The 20,543-nt window shown below is 40.2% G+C and overlaps 1 protein-coding gene across 3 annotated transcripts in view; it reads right to left on the bottom strand.

Annotated features, from left to right (window-relative positions):
- Positions 1 to 20,543, bottom strand: part of LOC139268297 (uncharacterized) — a 176,307-nt gene that overhangs the window by 36,466 nt on the left and 119,298 nt on the right. For all 3 annotated transcript variants that reach the window (XM_070886358.1, XM_070886359.1, XM_070886360.1), the window contains 2 exons: positions 10,932 to 10,985; positions 1,688 to 1,804 (listed from right to left, as the gene is read on the bottom strand). In XM_070886358.1, the coding sequence (XP_070742459.1) occupies positions 1,688 to 1,804; positions 10,932 to 10,985 (171 nt within the window). The remainder of the gene's footprint in view (positions 1 to 1,687; positions 1,805 to 10,931; positions 10,986 to 20,543) is intronic.

Genomic DNA, 20,543 nt, shown 5'->3' with positions numbered 1-20,543 from the left:
CAGCTGTGAAATGGTAGCTTTTATACCACTTCTACAGTTGTGAACTAGCCAAAGCAATAGAGAGTCACTGAGAACCCGACTCCACTTACCTGGTGTGAAACCCAAGGGATGGTAAACCTGTCAAAAGGTTATCAAAATTCTAAGTGCCTGCTTTTAAGCCTCTTAACTAGCATTTAAGAACCTTTTAATAATGTTAATTACCTGTCCGCCACTTGCTGTCGGGTCTGATATCCGAATGCAGATCTGACAGCTGAGAAACTCACACAGAGGCGGGTTCAGAGCAGGATCCCAACCCATTGTCAATCAGGGCCATTTTGACAGTGGACTCGCCTCCACTCACACGTAGAACTGGGAAGATTCATGCCTATATGTATATTTTTAAAAACCTCAGGACCCATTTCTTTGAGCAAGCTTTAGGTCATCCCAGCCATCTCTTTCAGCTTACCTTTTCCTTGCATCTTTTTATGTAGTGCCTTGGGACCTTTCTTATGTTGAAAGGTGCTATGTAAATGGCATCTGTTGTTGTAGGTGACTGAAGGTGCATTCTATGTTGATGCTCCCCATCAGCTTAGGGAAAAAGATGAAGGGGCGGCTTTTCGGTTCCTACCCGCTCTGTTTTTACGTCCCGGAGCGGCGGCAGTGAGGTCACTTGTGTGGGCGGTCAGCTTCCAGCGCCCGGCAGCGATCCTCGTGTCCGGTTTTGCGGTGGCGCACAGCAGCACCACCTGAAGAGCTGCACCCGGTGTGCAACGCCCCTGCCGCGGGTTTTGACTGTTGCTCGACCCGTACACCCCGAAGTGCGCACCCCAGTCAACGCCTGGGAAATCAGAGCGGTCCAACAATACTGACGGCGGAGAGATAGGTAATGGATTCCTAAGGTAAGTGTGATTAAACATTTTTTTTAAAGAAAAAACAAAGAAAAAACAAAGATGTGTGTTGTGGTGGCATGGGCAATGTTTTGGGAATGCTTTTGTGGCTTTAAAAAAAAAAAGCCCCTACCCCAGGCGTCTCTCGGAGCGCTACCGGCCTGGCTCTTTAACTCGGGTGTTGCCCATGCTAGCGCCCAAGTGAGGTGTACAACCCCTTCCTTAGCGCTGCGCCCCCTGACTCAGGGCCCAATGTCACTTACTGATGCACAAACTGTTCCTGGGCACAAACTTTACCGTTCCGCCACCATTACCGTCCCAAAAGTATCAAAGCCTAAAATCTAGCCCCAAGTGTTCCCTTAGCCAATCAGAATTGCAACATGCCAAGAATGATGTGTGTGTTAATTGGGTTGGACCAGTTTCATCTTGGGCTATGGGGGCAATTGTCAGGTCTAACTGGATTCAACCCTAAATTCAAAAGGTTTAAACATACAAGCCTTGTACAATCAAAAATTTGAATATTAATACAAAAACATAAAAGCAGAATTCAATAAATGTAACTGATTACTGGCTCTCAGTGTTTTTTTTAAATAGAAACTAAAGTTAATTGCTGCTATGTTTTTCAAAGGCTTAAAATTATGAGAACATGGTACACAGTAGAAAATGTTCAGCGCTATTTCACATATCTGCAACATTATAATGTGAGTGATGTAAAATATTACCACTGGGGATGGTTTACAGTAGAAATGCAAAAGCAGAAAGCCATTCGAAGGCAGCTATGAAAATAAATGCATCAGCTGTTAAGTTGTACTAAAACTAACTTCATCAAGTAGCAGCAGCACAGGATCCATAACAAGAGCCCTGGCGATAGCAATCCTCTGCTTCTGGCCTCCTGAAAGTCTGATTCCACGCTCTCCGACAATAGTGTCATATCCATGCTATGGGATAAAAAGCAACAAAAAAAAAAATATTGCTGATATTTGCTCCATAAACTCTTGTAATAATAATGATCAAGTAACAGGACAGAAAAAACAGCACTATACATAAAAATTAAACTTCTTCTCGGCTGCACCGAATCACCATTCTCAGCATCTTCTCCTGAACCTGATGAAGTATGGTTCCATGACTACGCAGACAAGTGGCCATAGTTGAGCTCGAGAAAGTTAGTGTTGGCAATATTGGAGCAGATTATTTGGCTATCGACACTGCTCTGTCATTTTATTAGCCAAGAGATCTTTATCTCGTCAATGCCAATTTGTTGCCCTCTGCTCAGCCACAGGGGCATCACAGCCTAGGTCGACACTATCCTTATCTAATGCCCATATAAAAGTACCTTCCAATAAATGAGTTACTTCTCCAACACCCTCCGGAGTTCCACTCTACCCAACTCCCAAACTGCACCAAGTAATGTTACTCCCATCTTAACCAATCCCCACTGGCTATACTGTACTCAAATGCACTGAATAATCTGTTCATGGCCTCATTCCATCCTATCTCTGCAACTTCGTCCAGTTTTACATTCTAGCACCTACTCATTGGTCCTCAGATTCTGGTCTCCTGCACATTCTCTCTCTTTCTCTTCTGTCCCCCCACCCCCACCCCTCAGAGTGCTTTTCCATATGTGGCAGAGTCTTCAGCCACCTTAACCCTACTCTCCAGAATTCCCTCCTTAAACCTCTTTAGCTTGATATTTCTCTCCCTGCCTTTACAAATGTCCCTTAAAGCCTATATTTTTGACTATGCCATCTGTCCCAACTCTTCCATTCTTGCTCAATGTCTGTACATTCCAACCAAAAGTGAATACCCTTCAAAAGTTCTTAATTGGCTGTAAAGTGGTTTGGGACGTCCTGAGGTCGTTAAATAATTGCAAGTCTTTCTTTCTTCTTCTATATATGTAGAGTTTTGGAACATTTTATTACATTAAAGGAAATATATAAATGCAAGCTGCTGATGAGGAAATAAGAACACTGGCTGATCTTTTTTCCACTCTCTGAAGCCAACAACTGACACCCTGGTTGATTCATTTCCTGATTGTTGAATTAGCAACACCACAGATCAGGGATTGAGCCTTGCACACTACTTATAATTGGAAATTATTTATGTAGTAAATATTCATGGTTTACAATTTCTTGCTTTTAATATTGTCTAATCGTATAGAATTTATGACATGTACAATTTAGTAGGTTCCTGATAAATGATCCCAAAAAAGCAATTCTGGAACACAAAACTTTCAGATAGCCCGTCCCCTCCAGAATACAGCCCGGGGAGGTGCAGTATGTTGTCCTTCTCTCCACCAGTCTCCGATTTTAAGGAGTGGGCAGTGGTGGGGGGGGGGGGCGGGTCAAAAAGGGCAAGATACCCTTCCCTTTTGCAGTCCCAGTTTCCTCACAGCAGGGAGGAGGGTGGGTGGATGGGTTGTGGTACATTAATTTTCTGCTCCAGTGCTGCATTCATCGGGTATGGCTGGGGGGTGGGGGGATGGTGAGAGGAGGACTTGCTGTGGTGGACGGATCTTGGCTGCTTTAGCCTTCACTTTTCTTCTCGGGTAACTTACCTTCGTTGCTGCCGTGAAAATGTTGTAACCCTTCCCACTTCCAGCCCTAAAGTTGCCTTGGCTTCAATATTCCAAGTTTCCCTTCCAATGAGAGGGGGGTTTGGCAAGTGGGCAAATTATGTTGGTCAGACAGCAAAGCGGGTTGCACGGGTCCAGGATGCAGAGTAGCATACATAATCTGCGGCTGCGCCTCCATTTTGAGGTCATGCAGATATAATTTATATTATGAAACAATATATGCTAATGCCACCTGTAGGCATGGAGAGAGCAGACATCATATGAGGTCAGCGGGGAATTTCAAAATTTGAAAGGACAATTTATTCAGTTAAAAGAGGACGTGATGTTATGGGTACAGGGAGTAGGTAGGTCCAAGGGTTAGGTGAAAATAAAATTACCATATATTCTGGTTGGCCAGAGGCAGGGGGTGGGTTTTGGGCAATGAACAATGGGGCTAGGCTTAGAAATGGGAAGTATTAAAGATATTTAACAAGGATACAAAAATCATGTATAACTTATAAGGAATTAGAAGTGTCATTTTTTAACCATATGCTATTACATAGCACCTGTGACACACTAGGGCTGGAATGTTACTGGCATTGCGAGTGCGAGTTTGGAGGTGGAATAGCTCTCAAAATGGCAGTGATTGACAGTGGGGCGGAAGTTCACTTTCAGACCGCCTCCATGTCAGTTTCCCAAGTATCGGGTCTTCCTGTGGTTCACAGACCCGACACCAAGCAGCAGGGGAGCCAATTGAAGTTATTAACACCTGGTTTAAAGGTATTTATAAAGCATTTTAGCAGGTACTTACCATTTTTCAAGCTTTTTAATGAGGTTTCCAGCGTTCAGAGATCACGTCAGGTAAGTGTGTCGGGTTTTTAATAACTCTCCATTGCTATGAATAGTTGACAGCTGCAAAAATGGTATAAAAGCTACCATTTCTCAGCTGTGCAATTTCTAATCTTAGAAGCTGGAATCTTCTGGATTTGAAAGACACTTTTCAGCTTTATGGCGGTTTGAAGTGTTTGGAGTGAACTCTCTATCCAGTGTCAACTCCTTAAAGCAACCTCTCTCACTACTGACAGATCGTTTCTGTCATCTCAACTTCAGCTGCCATCTATTCCATCAGCATCAATGCCCTTGAAAAAATTTCACCTTGGTCTTCAGGATCCCACCACGATCAGCCCCAACACCAGCATCACCAGGCACACCAGCAGCACCAACATTCCCCGCAATCACCTGATGCTGTACAGGACATCAGCACCTGACTACATTGCTGCCCAGGAGGCCAAGGATGGCCTCACCATGGCCATATTGACTTTAGTTGCTTCTGTACACCCTGGCTGCCACATGATGCGCCAGGTTGACACCACCCCACTCCAACACCAGAAAGCATCCCTACAATGCTCAAGCTATTCCTTTCATACTCATCACCATTGGGGAAGGGGGGGTGCGGGGAGAAGGGGGGATGCAGGCTGGAGAGGGTAGCATTATGTCTCACCAAACACTGCAACTCACTAAGCTACTTCCAAAGGTGCACACAGATCTGTCCAAGAACGCAAAGTGTTGAAATAAAAATGTCAATGTTTGACAACACATCAACATAAACTTGACATGAACGTTGGCTAAAAGACCCAAGTGCCTACCCTTGTGTGTTGTTAGTTGGTACGATTGGATGAGGACGAGGACAAGTGTTAGGAGTGGCTAGTGAGATGGGTATGTGATAATGTAGATAGAGAGGGGGGGGATGGGTGGAGGTGCAAGGTAAGTTGGTGTGAGTAAGGATGTGCGGGAGTAGGGTAGGGAAGGCAGAGTGATGGGGTTGTGATGAGTAACACAGCCGGATGAGGATGAGTGGCTTTGTAGTAACATTTTGTAATCTACTGAGATCATTGAAAGGTTTGCGCCATTGCAGCCAGGTCCTCCCGACGACATCCCTGTTTGTGCCCCCCTGTACAATGCGCAACCAGGCTGCATTGCTGCCCTGGGTGAGGTCGCTTCTGCTTACAGAAAGGGAAGAGAACTTCCCTGCGTGCTGCGACTCCCTCCATAAGTCACAGCACGCAGGGAAGTTCTGTGCGTGCTCAATGCTGCAGAACACTGACTGCACAACTGTTAAAATGAATGTGGGCATGATCCCTTTAAGGAAACTGGCTGATGACGTGCTATCAAACCCGCTTCCTGTTAATTAACCTCGCAGGGTGGGCTTAAGAACCCAATCAGGGAAAGTTATGGGGGGAGCTGACATAGAGCAAGCAGTGGGGTCGCAACCCGCTCCGGCCGTCTCCCGCCTTTCTCCCTACCAAGTAGGAAAAACGAGCTCTAGGTGTGGGTGATTGTGACTGCCAAGGTGTGACACTATAACTGACAACTCCTATTGTTGTGCCACTTACAAGCACAGCTGGTACTACAGGTTACACTGTCAGGATCAAGGTTCAGAGTTTTTCAATGAAACATTAGCCCCATGTTCTGAATTCAATCTCCGACAGAAATCATTCTGCCTCATGAAAATTGCATGCAAAATATTAAAGAGTATTCCCTAATGTTTACAATAAGTAGAAAATATATTTCACATTATGTACATAACTCCAAAAGTAATGAATTGTAAAGTATTGTTCTAAAAGACTGTTCAGTCAGTATTAATAAAGCATTTTAAAAAAAAAAGGAGATTCTTATCGACGGTCATTACTGCGATTGGCAGCATGGGCACAACTGATTTTTCTCGTGTCCCCAATGGCTCAGTTGGTTAAGACAATGAAAAGCTGAGCCATTGAAATCATTAAGGGCCCAGAATCGATCTGAACCCAAGATGCTTACAACCTTAAAATAAATTCCAGTCCAATTACTCTGGATAATACGAGTGGATTTGTGGGGTTGAGGCTGTTTTATTGGATTCTCAATTTGTTTTTTTTAATGCTAATGGCCAACAACAGCAGATGCTGGTGTCTCATGATCAAATCACAGTTTGAACTGAAGTGTCATTTGAACTGCAGTAATTGAGATTTTATAGTACATGGGAATAGCATATTTTAAACATAAAGTAAAGTACATTTATGCAACAGGAGCATAACATTTGTTAAAGCACCGATGTACCATCATTTTCTATTTCAGTGGTCATATTCAGCAGAGGAATATAATGATGATGACTCAAGGTAATTATACAACATTGTAGATTATGGCAGTAAAAATACTAAAGATTTTTTTTAAACTATGTATTTAATTTCTGTGTTACACTTAGCCTGCTGATCAGCATTTTAAATGCTCAATGTGGTTTGATTCAGCATGTCTGGTATTCATTTAATAACAATGGACATGTTTTGCTTTTAACTAGTAGGTATTTAAAAACAACATATGGTTTCCATTTACTATTCATTTTGTCTGGAATCTAAAGGAAAAATAGATGATCATTGGAAGGATAAAAAGTGAATGCAGTACATGGGATTATTACGACAAAAGGAATGGATTTGTTAAGGTTACTATCCAAATGCACAATAATTAGAAAAAGGATGAACATTGTGCTGTTGCAAAGTATTGCATGATACAAAATTAGTAACCATTCTTTCTTTCTTAAAAAAGTTTGTCTTATGCAAATAAAATATGTTTTTTTTGATTATACAGGAGATTATGAGGTGATTTTGTAGAGGTGTTTACAATTATGAAGGGACAGGAGAGTAGGTAGAATCAGACTGTTTCTAGTGGTTAAGGGGTCTAGAACAAGGGAAAACAGATATAAGATTATATATAAAAGATTTGGTACATAGAGCAAGAGGAACATTTTTCTTTTAAACACAGTTGTGAGGTTATGGAATGAACCACCAGAGTCTGATTCAAGCAGAGGCCACATCAACTTTTAAGAATATATCAGATGGGTGTTTGAAGAAAAGGGGAGAAGAGGATGTGGGAACAGAGCGGACACATTGGATTAATACTACTGCTTGTGTGGAGGTACCGGCTAATCCTAACCAACGTTCCCGTTAAGCTCGCACGCAGCCATCTACAAAGTCCCGCTCAGGCCACTCACCGGGTTTTACATTGTAAACACCGTGCATGCACAAAGATTTAACGGGGCTGCGTAGTAAAAGAAACAGTCCGCACAGAACAAAGCGCAGCTTACATGGAACATTGGCCCTAACAGCATGTTTCTGTGTTGTAACTTCTATGCAATTAATTCCCCCCATGGCAAACGTTCACGGAGAACAATTTCCATTTCACAGCAATTATTTTCTGCTCAGCAATGATTTACACATCATTAGTGTCACGCTGATGGCAAACTGCAGACAATGTAGCAAGTAAATACAAGTTCCCTTCTTTCTTTGTAATACCTTTTAAATAACTAACACTTAATATATACACAAACTTTTGAAACCCCAGAACCCTTTGAAATGCTGACATTTTTCAATAGGTCCCTATTGGCATTACATGTGTTTTTTTTGTACGTTTCACCACTAACGAGTTTATTTTTGTATCAACAATAATCATACCATTTTTGCATGAACATATTGATAAAAATCTCCTGACGAGAGAGAGATTTGCTGATTTTTTTCTGTGAAGACAATGCCTTTTTTGTTTTAAAAAAAAGAACTGCTGTGCTCTGAGCAATGGGTGGCTTGGCGATATACTGCAAGTGTTGCTTGAAATTCCTTTTAAAATCAAACCCATAACATTTCAATTTCCAATTGACATCATTAATAGTACATTTATACCAGTTACAGCTTGTTCAGATTTTGTCCTTAACCACAAAACCCATGCTAAGTTCTTCAAAGACAATGTCTTTCTGAAGCCTAACCGGCAGGTACTAACTCGTACCTCTTGGGCTCTACCCTGCGTCCTTCTTCAATTATTCTTGACATTGCAAACGCCATTTCTTATTTCATGTCGAACACTTCCATTCCTTTTAACTCTCTAAAAAGACCATGTACGGCAAGGCTTGAATACTGCTTCCTTTGCTGGGGTAATTCTTCTAGTACCTCTCTGACTCCAACACAGAATACAAGAAAAAGCTTGTTGCATATACAGGTTGAGCGTCCGAAATCTGGAGATCCGATATTCGGAATGTTCCGGAATCTGGACTGGTCCGTGGTGGGTTCGTCCGGAAACCGGAAAATATTCCGAAATCCAGACCATCAAGCCGTTGAATCTTATCAACATCAAAGACAATTTTCTTTTTCCTCACTGGTGAAGTGTTTGTGTTTTTTCTTATTCTAATTCATTATTTTCTGATGAAAATTATATTATGCAAAATCTTACTCTCCAATTTCAATTTTTTTCCTAATCACATTCAATTAAAAAAAATTTCTACATGACCACAATCTAAAAACTATGGGGGCCCAACCTTGCCCAACACCTTTTTCGGCGGACTTGCCTTAAGTGCGGCGACTTTGCGCGTTGGAAAGGGCGGCGGAAAAAAAGGGCCCCAACCTGGCCGCTCTTCTGAGTCCCGGCATGGCGTGCATTCTGAAGTGGTGGGCGGAGCAACAGTCCAGCGCCGAAGTCTGCGCGCCTGCTCGTGCCCTCCCAGGGAGTCCTGCGGACTGTGAGCAGGACCCGATGCTCGCAGTCCCTATCCCCTGCCGAAGGGACACCCCGATCTCGCCGCACCCTATCCCCAGCCGAGTGGCCTCCCGCACCGGCCGGCCAGCTCGTTGAGTTCCCAGGCGAGGTAGGACTTCGGTTTTATTTTTTATTTATTGGTTGTGCTTGAGAGTTTTGATGAAGGGGGTTTGGGGGGGGGGGGGGTGCGGGGTAGAGGAGAGTTTTGGGAGGGAGGGTGGGGAAGAGAAAGAGTGTTTTTTGGGGGGGGAGGGGAGCAGAAAGTGTGTTTGGGGAGGGGGGGGCAGAAATAGTGTTTTGTATACTAGCATCTCTCTCTCTGGCTACCCCGCGCCGCCGCCCCCCCCCCCGGTGACATCGTGGCCAGCAGCTCGCATTTCTCCGGTAGGATTTATTTAATTTTTATTAGTATTTTAATTGTTTGAGCTTTTCCTTGCAATGTTTGGTGCTTGATTGTTGAGGTTCCTCTCCAGTTCCCTTCCCTCCACTATCCCTGCCCTAATGTCTGCCGAATGTGCGCTGCTTTTTCTTCACTGCCCGCAAGGTTTTTCGGGGCTGGCCACATACGCTGACCTAAGTCGATTTGGAGTAAGTTTTAGCTGGCCAAAGTGGCATAAATGGCCAAAATTGGCGTAAGTATCTGGGAATGCCTCCTTTTGAAAAAAAAACTGATCGAAAAAAAAATCATAACCTAACTGACTGACTCTGGAGCAAATTTTTTGGGGAAAATGGCATTTTTAAACTTATGCCAGAAAAAACAACTTACTGCAAAAAAATTGATGCAAGTCATGGCCAAAGTTGTGATAACATTCCAAAAAACTCTCAGCAATACAGACTTCATGATAGTTCCACACCTATCCCAACATAACACCCAAATATAACATTTACGACATGTTAACAAAAAATTCAGAAAAATAAATCCTAAATCTTTCCGTCCCATCTCAACAGTGCCAGCCTCGAACCTTACATAGAAACAAAGAAAATAGGTGCAGGAGTAGGCCATTCGTCCCTTCAAGCCTGCACCGCCATTCAATGAGTTCATGGCTGAACATGCAACTTCAGTACCCCATTCCTTCTTTCTCGCCATATCCCTTGATCCCCCTAGTAGTAAGGACTACATCTAACTCCTTTTTGAATATATTTAGTGAATTGGCCTCAACAACTTTCTGTGGTAGAGAATTCCACAGGTTCACCACTCTCTGGGTGAAGAAGTTTCTCCTTATCTCAGTCCTAAATGGCTAACCCCTTATCCTTAGACTGTGACCCCTGGTTCTGGACTTCCCCAACATTGAGAACATTTTTCCTGCATCTAACCTGTCTAAACCCGTCAGAATTTTAAACGTTTCTATGAGATCCTCTCTCATTCTTCTGAACTCCAGTGGATACAAGCCCAGTTGATAGTCTTTCTTGATATGTCAGTCCCACCATCCCAGGAATCAGTCTGGTGAACCTTCGCTGCACTCCCTCAATAGCAAGAATGTCCTTTCTCAAGTTAGGAGACCAAAACTGTACACAATACTCCAGGTGTGGCCTCACCAAGGCCCTGTACAACTGTAGTAACACTTCCCTGCCCCTGCTCACTTCCACCTTTCCCTCCCAGCCTTATGTGTGCCCCAAACATTATGGCAAGCTCTGTGCTTTTAAATACACTGAGCATATTAACTGCTCAGAGATTTAATCACAATTTAAAAATTCATTACGCAAGTTAATTAATACAAAAGATAAATAGAAGTTTGTACAAGCAAACATTTAAAAAAACAATTGAAAGAATCACAAAAGAGCATTGAATCCGAGTACAAAGTAGAGATAGCAAGCCAACTATGGGAGTAGAAAAAATGGAGAACAAAGAACAAATTAAGGGAACTTCAAATACAATGCTACTTCAAGGAGAACTTATTGATCTATATGCCAAAAATGGATTAATAGCCAGATATTGATATTATTACATGCACCCATATCCTTACCTCAAACGACACAATGAAATCATGAGCATTTGCCTTTTTGGCAGCATCAACAACCTGTTTGGGCAGAAAAACAAGTTACATTCGGCCAAAGAAGTCTACACACCATTATGTTTTTTTGAAAGTTTGACAATCATAAGCATCAAAAGGCTTTGTCTATTTTGTTGGCAAACTTATTTTAGCAAAGGTAATAAAATGTGGTGAAGTGTGAAGTTTTTAAAAAAAGAGTCAAATGGGCAACTTTCGATATGCTTTGAAGTTAAAAGGCATGTAATTAGGAAATAACACCTGCAGAGTTGAACTGTGCTCAAGGGAATTGTGAGCAAAAGTCACTTAGAGTCTAAACATTAATTAGATTTTAAAAAAACTTCAAACTTTGGCACTTCCAGACAAAAAAAAGTTGAAATTATAATAGAAGACAGGTGTTTTTTCTGAAAGATAATGTCTTTTCAAAACAGGCAATTATATTTAATTTGTAAAATCAATGATGATTATTACAGTACAGTACTTTTCTGTTTTTTGAATTAGTACTGAGCACTGGGAAAGTGAAAGCAATGTATGTGCTATGCACAAATGAATTCCCAAGGAGCAATATGACTGGTTTTCCTCAGATCCAAATCACATGGGAAAAAAAAACTAGTAATCTAACTCTGACCACATTTTTACCCATGATTCATTTACTAACATCCACTGTTGTAAAACTACCAAGTACCTGACATTCTGGGGTAATTCGGTAATAAGGCTTCAGTGTATTCAATAATAATATTTGGTAACAAGAGTCATTGCATTTTTCTTGAGCACTGAATTTTATAAACTTGGTCATTGTTAAAAGTACCACGAACTAAACAATATACCTATTAAAAGTTTTAAGAATCAATAGCCTGGATTTTGTGATCGGAACAGTGAGCACTGTTATAACTGAGAAAATCTGACAGCAACTTCTGAAGTACACACATGCGCAGTTAAACATGGAAATTCAGAAGTTGTCAGTGATACCCTACTCCTCCCACAGGGTGCGCTGTAAAGGTTCACCAATAGACTCGGCACTAAAATCACTGTATTGGCATGAACTAGATACTTGCTCATTAGTTCCCCATTAAACAGGTCAGAAAAAGTTACGGCTAATATATTCAGGAGTAAGTGAATTTTTTTAATAGTGTGATAAGTGATAATTATTGCCAAACAAGCTCTCCGGCCCTGAAAATTTAATTTTACAAGTGTGGCGTCTCATTCCTTCATAAGTTAATTTGTGTTGGAGATTTTAATTTTTTTTTTTGCTTTTTCTGTCTGTCTCTTATCTCTCTTAATCCCATCTGTCTTTCCCAATCATTATTTTGCTTAAATTGAATTTATACTTCCTGGTTTAGACTCTTGGTGGCTCAATAAGGATTCTTCAATCTGATTGGTTGAAGTGCCTCGTTGTTTACTTGTCCTGCTCTCACACGCCGCAGATACCCCGTAGAGGGTGCCACACTGCATCAGATGCCAGGTTAAAAGGAAATCTCCGCTGAGAATCGCACAAAAAGTCTGTGGGCAGCTGCGAGGTGAACGGTGAGCGCTGTTCCTTCGCCGCTGAGAGCAAAATCTGGGCCAATATATTTTAATGACCAAAAAAAATTATTAAACTGTTGCCAATAAATCTATAATTTAGTCAAGCACATTTGGGAAAATAGTACATATTGATTATTCAAATTAATTTATGGACCTTTGAAGTAACATTTGAAGTACATTTGACATCTTGCACTAATACAAGAAGCCTGAATTCCAATGAGGGGGAACACACCCAAAATGTCAGAACCTCTCTTTACTTGCAGATGCGGTGCATTTTCAGTATTTTCTATTCTTAATCTAGCCCTCTGCATGGTCACGTGGGAAGATATTTGAAGCCTACATCAACAATGCATACACACTCTGGCTTATACAAAACTAACTTCCCTTCCCCAACATTCAAATATATTTGTCTTTTTGGTTAGTATTCCATGTGAATCATTTCTAATTCTTTATTTTAAATGCGAGCTACCTGTACAACTATGATAAAATAGGGTATGCAAAGTAACGTGCAGTAAAGGCTTAGAAGAGGTGTCCATCATCTCTAGGTGGATTAACTCAAGAGATGATTAATTCTATTTATTGAATCATTCGTCGAAGATAAATATCTTCACTATCCATGGTATCAAGGTGGCTCTGTTTTGCTGAATGGTGTAGTAAGGTTTTAAAACTAAAAACACAAGCATTACAATTTCAGGCTCTCACCAACTTAACAGTTCTCACAAGCAAACATCTTTCTCGCCTTGTAATGTGCATTGTAAATTTAAAATTTACAAAGTGCTATAATGGTTACTTTTTTGAAATGGTAATTATCATCGATATAATAGTAATATTGAGTACAAAAGACAAATACTAAAACAAATACGTTATAAACATACACAGTGAGAAAGTCAGTAAAGGGTTAATTAGCCTTTATAAAAATGGCTGCCCAATAAATGCAAGTGTCTTTGTAAATTGTATAAATCCTAATTTTTGATAAGACGAATTCACACAGTTTTGCCATCACATAAAGCTTTCTGAATCAGAGTATCGAATCCCTGAATCGAGAAACAAAACAAAGCCTTTTGTCTGATTAATCACCAGAATATGGACAAACTGTGATCCAGTTTCAAATTCCAGGAGTCTAACTAGCCATTCACTGGTTTCCTTTGAAGTATATATTTCCAGACAATAATTTATACTTACTTATAACTGGTGCCACAAATATGATGATATACGGCGAACTGATATCAAGCCTCTTAAAAGTTTGTGTTAAATAAAAATATACAAAAAGATATGAACCATTTCTTTCACATCAAAGATGCAAGGTTGTTAATTACATCAAGGAAACAAACCAATTTAATCTATAAGTAAATGAAATGAGCAAATAAAACTTAGCAATTCGTGCCACAATAAATTTATACTGCTTATGAAATCAATTTCTAGGTTGAACTGGGGGCTAAATAAAAATGCTGGTGATTCCAATTTTATAGGACTGTAGAAATTGGGTTACGGGTTACAAACTAGAAACAGGAGATCAAAACCACATTCCTAAAAATGAGAGCAGCAACTTTGGAAATTAAAAGGCAAAGTTAGCACCATGGAATTATCACTCTAAACCAACAGAGAGTTCAATTTTCCTGTATTGGTGCGCCTGTACAGATCCACTCAATTGTCGGCAGATTGCTAGGACATGGATAAAAGTAATTTGAACTGACTCCCCTCATTGATCCTTCCTCCTTTTGGGGATTCTGCATGCCTTGTGGCAATATTTCGGACATTGAGGTTACAATTTGAAGGTAATGGGCTTTGAAACTGCAATTCTTCCAGAGATCCAAAAGTCAAGGTCAGCTACATTGGGCCGGATCGTGCTGGAAAAATGGTATGTTAGCGACGCACGGCGTTATTAAAGCGCAAATTAGCCAGCAAATTCAGGAGATTAAGAGTTATGCCGCGCGTTCAAATCTCCAAAATTTGCTAGTTGATTTATGCCACTCCGTCCTTTGCTTCCCTCAAACGGCATCTCACCCTTTGCCTCCCTGTTATTTTTAAGAACTTACTGGATTTATACATGAATGGCCAATTAAACCTCACCGCAGAAAGTTAGAGCTGGTAATTAAGAATGTAAATACCCCCTTTAACAATGTGATAATTGTTAATGCACTGCCAATTTCTCTGCCCCAGAAAAGGAACAATTTAAACTGTTCAATCTCATTCCTGCCAGTAGTCAATTGTTGTTGGAAATTTTAAAAATGTAAAATTTAACATTTTAATCTTACTTTTCCTTTGCTTCTTTATTTCTCTCTGTACCTTTTTTGACTCGAATTCACTCTCCTCCGTTGTTCCTCGATTTCTTTCTCAATCCTTAAATATCATTGGTCCCGCCATTCACTAAGGCCCCAGATACTCTGTTGCCCTATCAGAAAAAGTCTAACGGCATGCGGCACAAAATGCCCAGCTCCAGCAAGATTTGGCCCAATTTATTTTTATTTAATTTATATTATTTGATATTCTTGTTGAAACTTAATAGCATCCTCTACATGCAATAAATAAAGTTATTGTTAAGTTTGAAAAAGCAAGGCTAAACTAATAAATATCTGGGGTTCTACAGTGGTACAGTCGAGCATGGTTTTTCAACACGTAAACTTTTATATTAAAAAAATAATTTTTGTTGCTGTGTACTATTTCCAGCCTTTTTCTTCTTTAATATGTAGCTATTCCCTGGCTGATAAGGAGCCTCTTCTTAACAGCCCTGTGGAACTAAACAAGAACCGCATATAGCTGTTACGTTGAGTTTTGTCTCTTATGTTGATATGGCCCATGCGTTTTTAACCACAAAAAATTGTCTGGTAAACTCAGTACAACAGCAGATATGTTTTAATGTTTATTTTGTATTTCTTTGCTATCTCCAGATCATAATACAAGTTTCACAAGTAGTAAAATATAGTACTATAATATTTTACATTACTTTTAGGCATGTCTGCTGGCAAGAACATTATATAATTCATCATGGCTATATCCCAGAAGAACTACCTGAGCGAGATGGCAAGTCAATTCATGGAGTTTAGACAGTCTCCAACAATATGGTTACAGTACATCTTGCTGCTCCATTTTTAAATACTGTGCAGCAGCATTGGTCATTAAATGCTTCGCAAGTGGAATTAAAAACTATTTTAACACCCTATACCTAGAATGTGCAACCTAATCACTTGTTGCATGGATGTGATTGTGTGTGACAATGTGAAAGTCGCTGGGGCAGTCCTACACAGGAGCAATGTCTATTTTAATATGTGGCAGGATATAATTTGCCGAAGTCAAAGCCTGCTCTTCCGCGGCCCCCCACCCCTCCCTGCCACTGACTCAGAGATAAAAAGAGTCATAAAAATGATGAGGTTTTAGGATTTTCCTTCAAGATATTGACTAAGATTGGAAAGTTTGTGACCAGGAAGGGAAGAAGAGAATGGGTTATCGTACAGGAAGGAAAAAGGGGTAAATGCTCAGTAACAAAACGAGAGCCATTAGTCAGCCTGTCTGGTTCAGGAAGACATTCATTCAGGTTACAATTTCAAGGAAATGGACTTTGAAATTGCAATACTTCAGGGGATCCAAAAGTCAAGGTCAGTTACAATTTATTTGTGCGGTCTTAATCTACACTGTTCTCACGCTGACAAGACAGAAACAATGCTGGTAGCTGTTTTAATAGTGGAAGGCGGCAGTGCATTTGTTTTCTGAAACAAAGCAACAACAACTTGCATTTATATAGGACCTTTATCATAGTAAAACTGTCCTAAAGCATTTCACAGGAGCGTTATCAAACAAAATTTGAAACTGAGCCACAAGAGGAGATATTAGGACAGATTACCAAAAGCTTGGTCAAAGAGATAGGTTTTAAGGAGTGTCTTAAAGGAGGACAGACAGGTAGAGAGGCAGCGAGGTTTACCCAGAGCTTAGGGCCAAGGTAGCTGAAGGCACAGCCACCAATAGTGGAATGATAAAAAGGGTCAGAATTGGAGAAGCGCAGAGATGAGGGTTGAAGGAGATTGGAGATAGGGAGAGGCAAGGCCATGGAGGGATTTGAAAACAAGGATGAGAATTATAAAATCGAGGTGTTGCCTCACCAGAAGCCAATGTAGGTCAGTGAGCAAGCCGAGACATGTAACAAGAAAATATTTTGCAGTTTTGGTCCATTAAACTCTAGCCATGGCCTCATGTAAACCTCAGCATTGATTCTTGCCAACTTGTGCCCAAGATCTGTAGACTTAGGTTCATGGGTTGCATCACATGGGCAAACAGAAATGCAACCCAGCTGTATTTTTCAATGTCTTCATTTAAAGACTCCCAAGCATGGGGAAGTTAACAGACACCTGGCTGATTCTCTCCCTTCTTAAACAAAATACACAAATGCAAAAGGTTGTTGGACAGCAAATTAGAGACTGGAACTCTGGGCAATATCAGTCTTCCCAGCCCTGGGGACAATCAGGTCAACTGTTGCTGCTCTCTGGTTTCCTCCCACCCCACCAGTTCAGCCCGGGAATCAAAACTTCAACCTGGCTGCCTGGATAACTCAGTGCCTCACCATATTGCAACATTAGCCACTGAGCAACTGGAGGATGGCTCCTCGAACAGATTTTTTTTTAAAAGAGAGAAACTTTTCATATTGAAAGTGCAGTGTAATTAAAATAAACAGATGAGAAATGTGCCACATATTGAAATAAAAATCCAGGCCAATAAGTTTTAAAATGTTGGCTGTAACCAGCACAAAATTAACAGTGTGTAGATGGAACTTTGAAAATGAAAAAATGCTTTGTTTTTTTAATGACACTCCATGCCGTGCAGGCAGTTGTACATTTGGCTTCTCTTGTAAAGCAAGTGGCTTCAAAAGGTACGGAACAGCCTTACTTACAAACCCATAAATTACCTTCACATAAGCAAATTAACAAAAACGTTTTTAGTTAAAGGTGCTTCGATTAGAAAAAACTACATTATATTTGTAACTACAATTCTATTTATAGCTTTTGTTTTTCTTGGAATGTAGCACTTCTCCCAAATATCTTTATGTCCAATTCATAAAATTAATTTTAACATTTGCTTTTTGATTTAAGTTAGTAAAGATGGCGTCGCTATTTTCAAACAAGTACAACTTAGAATGATGTGTTCTCACTCCTTCGCTTGTTCTTTTCACCATCTTGGTGTGTTGTGGAGTGGAGCTGTTCAGACATTTACATCATCACTGCACAGCACTGTGGTAAACTCTGTTTACTGAATCAAGCAAAACGAGATAGGTACACAAGGACATTGTGATTTGTGCAGGAGTGTTGTAAAAATTGCAAACAAACATTCCTATTCTTCAGACAGTGTTTTTGAATCAGCTCTTTTTGCAATGAAATAATTTCAAGATGAATTATTTAAACAAAATGCACTATTTTTCTAAAATAAAACACTTCAATTTCATTAAATTTGAGGAACACAACAGTATTTAAGAATTTCACTAAGTCAGTTTCACTGGAAGCAAGATTGGTCTCTACAATTTTACCCCGTTCATTTGTGTTCCAAATTCTTTTGCTTATAAAAAGGAGTTTGTCATGCACCAGTGCACTCCACTAATTTGACACCCATACTTGCATATTTTCACCCTGTAATCTGCTGTGAATTGTCAGTCATTAATGACCTACAAGTAAAACACAAAAAATGTATTACAAGTCTATTCTTGTCATATTTATATTATACCTTTGGGATTGGTACTGCAGAATCTTGGATGCCAAAGTGCCTAAAGTGAAACATCAAGCAGCCAAATGTACACCAATATTGAAACTGGTGGCATTGCCGAGAACATTCAGAAGAGATGGTTATACACACATAATGAGCCAAAAATTGGGGCCTCGCCGGGTGTGTGCTAAGTGCACACGCACATGGCAGGGCCACGAAAATGCCGGTGCTCGGCACACGATGTGCACACGCCGAGAACCAGCTTTTCTGATCCGTCAAAATGTCCTTTAACAGATCCAATGCATCCCCACAAGGAAGGACATCGGCGGGGCAGGGATTGGGCTATTTGCCCAACTCTTGCCCAGTGAATGTCCTTCAAACTCTTACGCCTGGTAAAAGCAGGCATATATCTTACTTTTAGCAGCGCAAGAGTTTAGAAACATAGAAAAATTAAATATAATCAATCAATTTATATTAAAAACCCTGTCCATAAGTTTACTTTTAACCCTATTAAAACACATAAAAAAATTTCACCAAAGTATTTTTTTTCTAAAACATTTAATTACATTCAATTTCAATTAATTTTAAATACGAGAGGTGTTTTTATAGATTTATTGTGCTGTGTTTTTTGTTTTAGGGGGGTATTCTCATTGATAGTAATGGGCGACCGTACAAATAGAGCTCCCATTATTATCAATGAGAATACTAGATAGTGATTGGTGGTCCAGGCCCACGGTGATTCCAGCATATGCGTATGTATCTGGAAGACATGCTCCCGTACGCTGCACAGCGAAAGAAGACCTCCGACAGGAATCCTACGTTCCTCCGGGACCACCACGTATTTTTGTAGATTTTTGGGGGGTCAGAGGAGTTAGTCCGAAGGAAGCCTCCGACCACAATTTTCAGCTCAATAATGTCCCATTAGCTGCTATATAAATGCAACCAAAATGAAAGTTTCCAGCTTGCCCCACAATGTGTTTTACAAAATAAATTGATGCCACATTAACATGCATACTTAATAGCAAGTGACTGATCAGCAACTTTTTTCATCACTAAGCACTTGAAACTAAAACAGAAATTTCAGTTAAGAATATGATTTAAAATGCAAAATTTACTCAAGGAATCCTACTGAATTGCATTATTTGGTCATTAAATGCATCACAATGGAGTAAAACATTGGCAGATGATAAATCATTTTGGTTTTTTAAAAAAATGTAGGAAGGCAATAGGTTTATAAACTTCAAGATACCAGCAACCATTCTGTCGTTCACTCCCTGTCAATTTGTTGACAGGCAAGTGACATTGAAGCATCGCAGAATTACCACAGGCTACATCGAGGGACAACTTCTGTAATAAGGTCCTTAACTTATAAGAACGCCATTCTGTGAAACACAAGATGCATTGTCTGGCAAAACTACAGCTGTGTATAGGGGAAACTGGACAGTCACAGAATCTGTACTAATAATACAGCTGTTGACAGTATCTCACTATCAAGTAGCTTTCATACCCAAACACATTGGAAATTTAGAGCCATGTTTAGAATGGAGTTGAAATATAAAGATATGGGAATAGTGTGTAGCTTGTCACTGGGCAGTACTTATTGGAACAGTGGGTCTGCAAATATAGGCTTAAGCTACAGAGAACTTTCAAATATGGTTTCTATTGAGTCACTGTTCTATTAAGCAGCCTTAAATGCAATATTTTTGCAGACTATTTCTATGTGATCTTTAAAACTTTCTCATAGTCCCTCTTTTCTAATCAACTCCTCTTAATCTCTCCTGCTGATAGGAGCCTCTTCTCAATCTGCATCAGAAATCTGCAAAGTACAAGATTTTTTTTAAAAGTGTGTTAAAAATACACTTTTAAATGTAGCAACATTCAACAAAGCTGCTGGTATGGTGAACATGTTGGGCTGGATTTTTGTTTTTTTACGATTTCGCCCACTTCCAGGCGCAAATAGAAGCGAAATCAAAAATGTAGCACCAGGTTAGCGGTAGCATCTCCACGGTCTCGCTCCCGACACAGCAGCACTCTGGCAACGTTGCTGCACTTGGGTTAGAAGCAGCAAGCAAAGGAGGATGGCAAGGGGAAGAGGGCCAAAAGCCAGTGGTAAAAAATAGTGGGGCATGGGCTCCTACATGATGTTGATGATGCTGGATGCATCCTATGTTGATAATGTCGTTGATAATGTCGTTGATAATGTCGTTGATAATGTCGTTGAATGATCACACTGCTGGATGCAGCGAATTTATGTTATTTTATTAAAGCTTCACAATTAAGTTTACAAAATAGACAAAGTTTATAATGTTAAATAAATTATTTTGTTCATTTGAACCATTCCTGTGTAGTGTCTCATTTGCAGAATAAAATGGGGAATAGTTA

The sequence above is a fragment of the Pristiophorus japonicus genome, chromosome 8 (assembly GCF_044704955.1).
Source record: "Pristiophorus japonicus isolate sPriJap1 chromosome 8, sPriJap1.hap1, whole genome shotgun sequence".
NCBI lineage: Eukaryota > Metazoa > Chordata > Chondrichthyes > Pristiophoridae > Pristiophorus > Pristiophorus japonicus.
The sequence above is the reverse complement of the archived record's forward strand: the minus strand, read 5'-3'. Positions and strand labels throughout refer to the sequence as shown.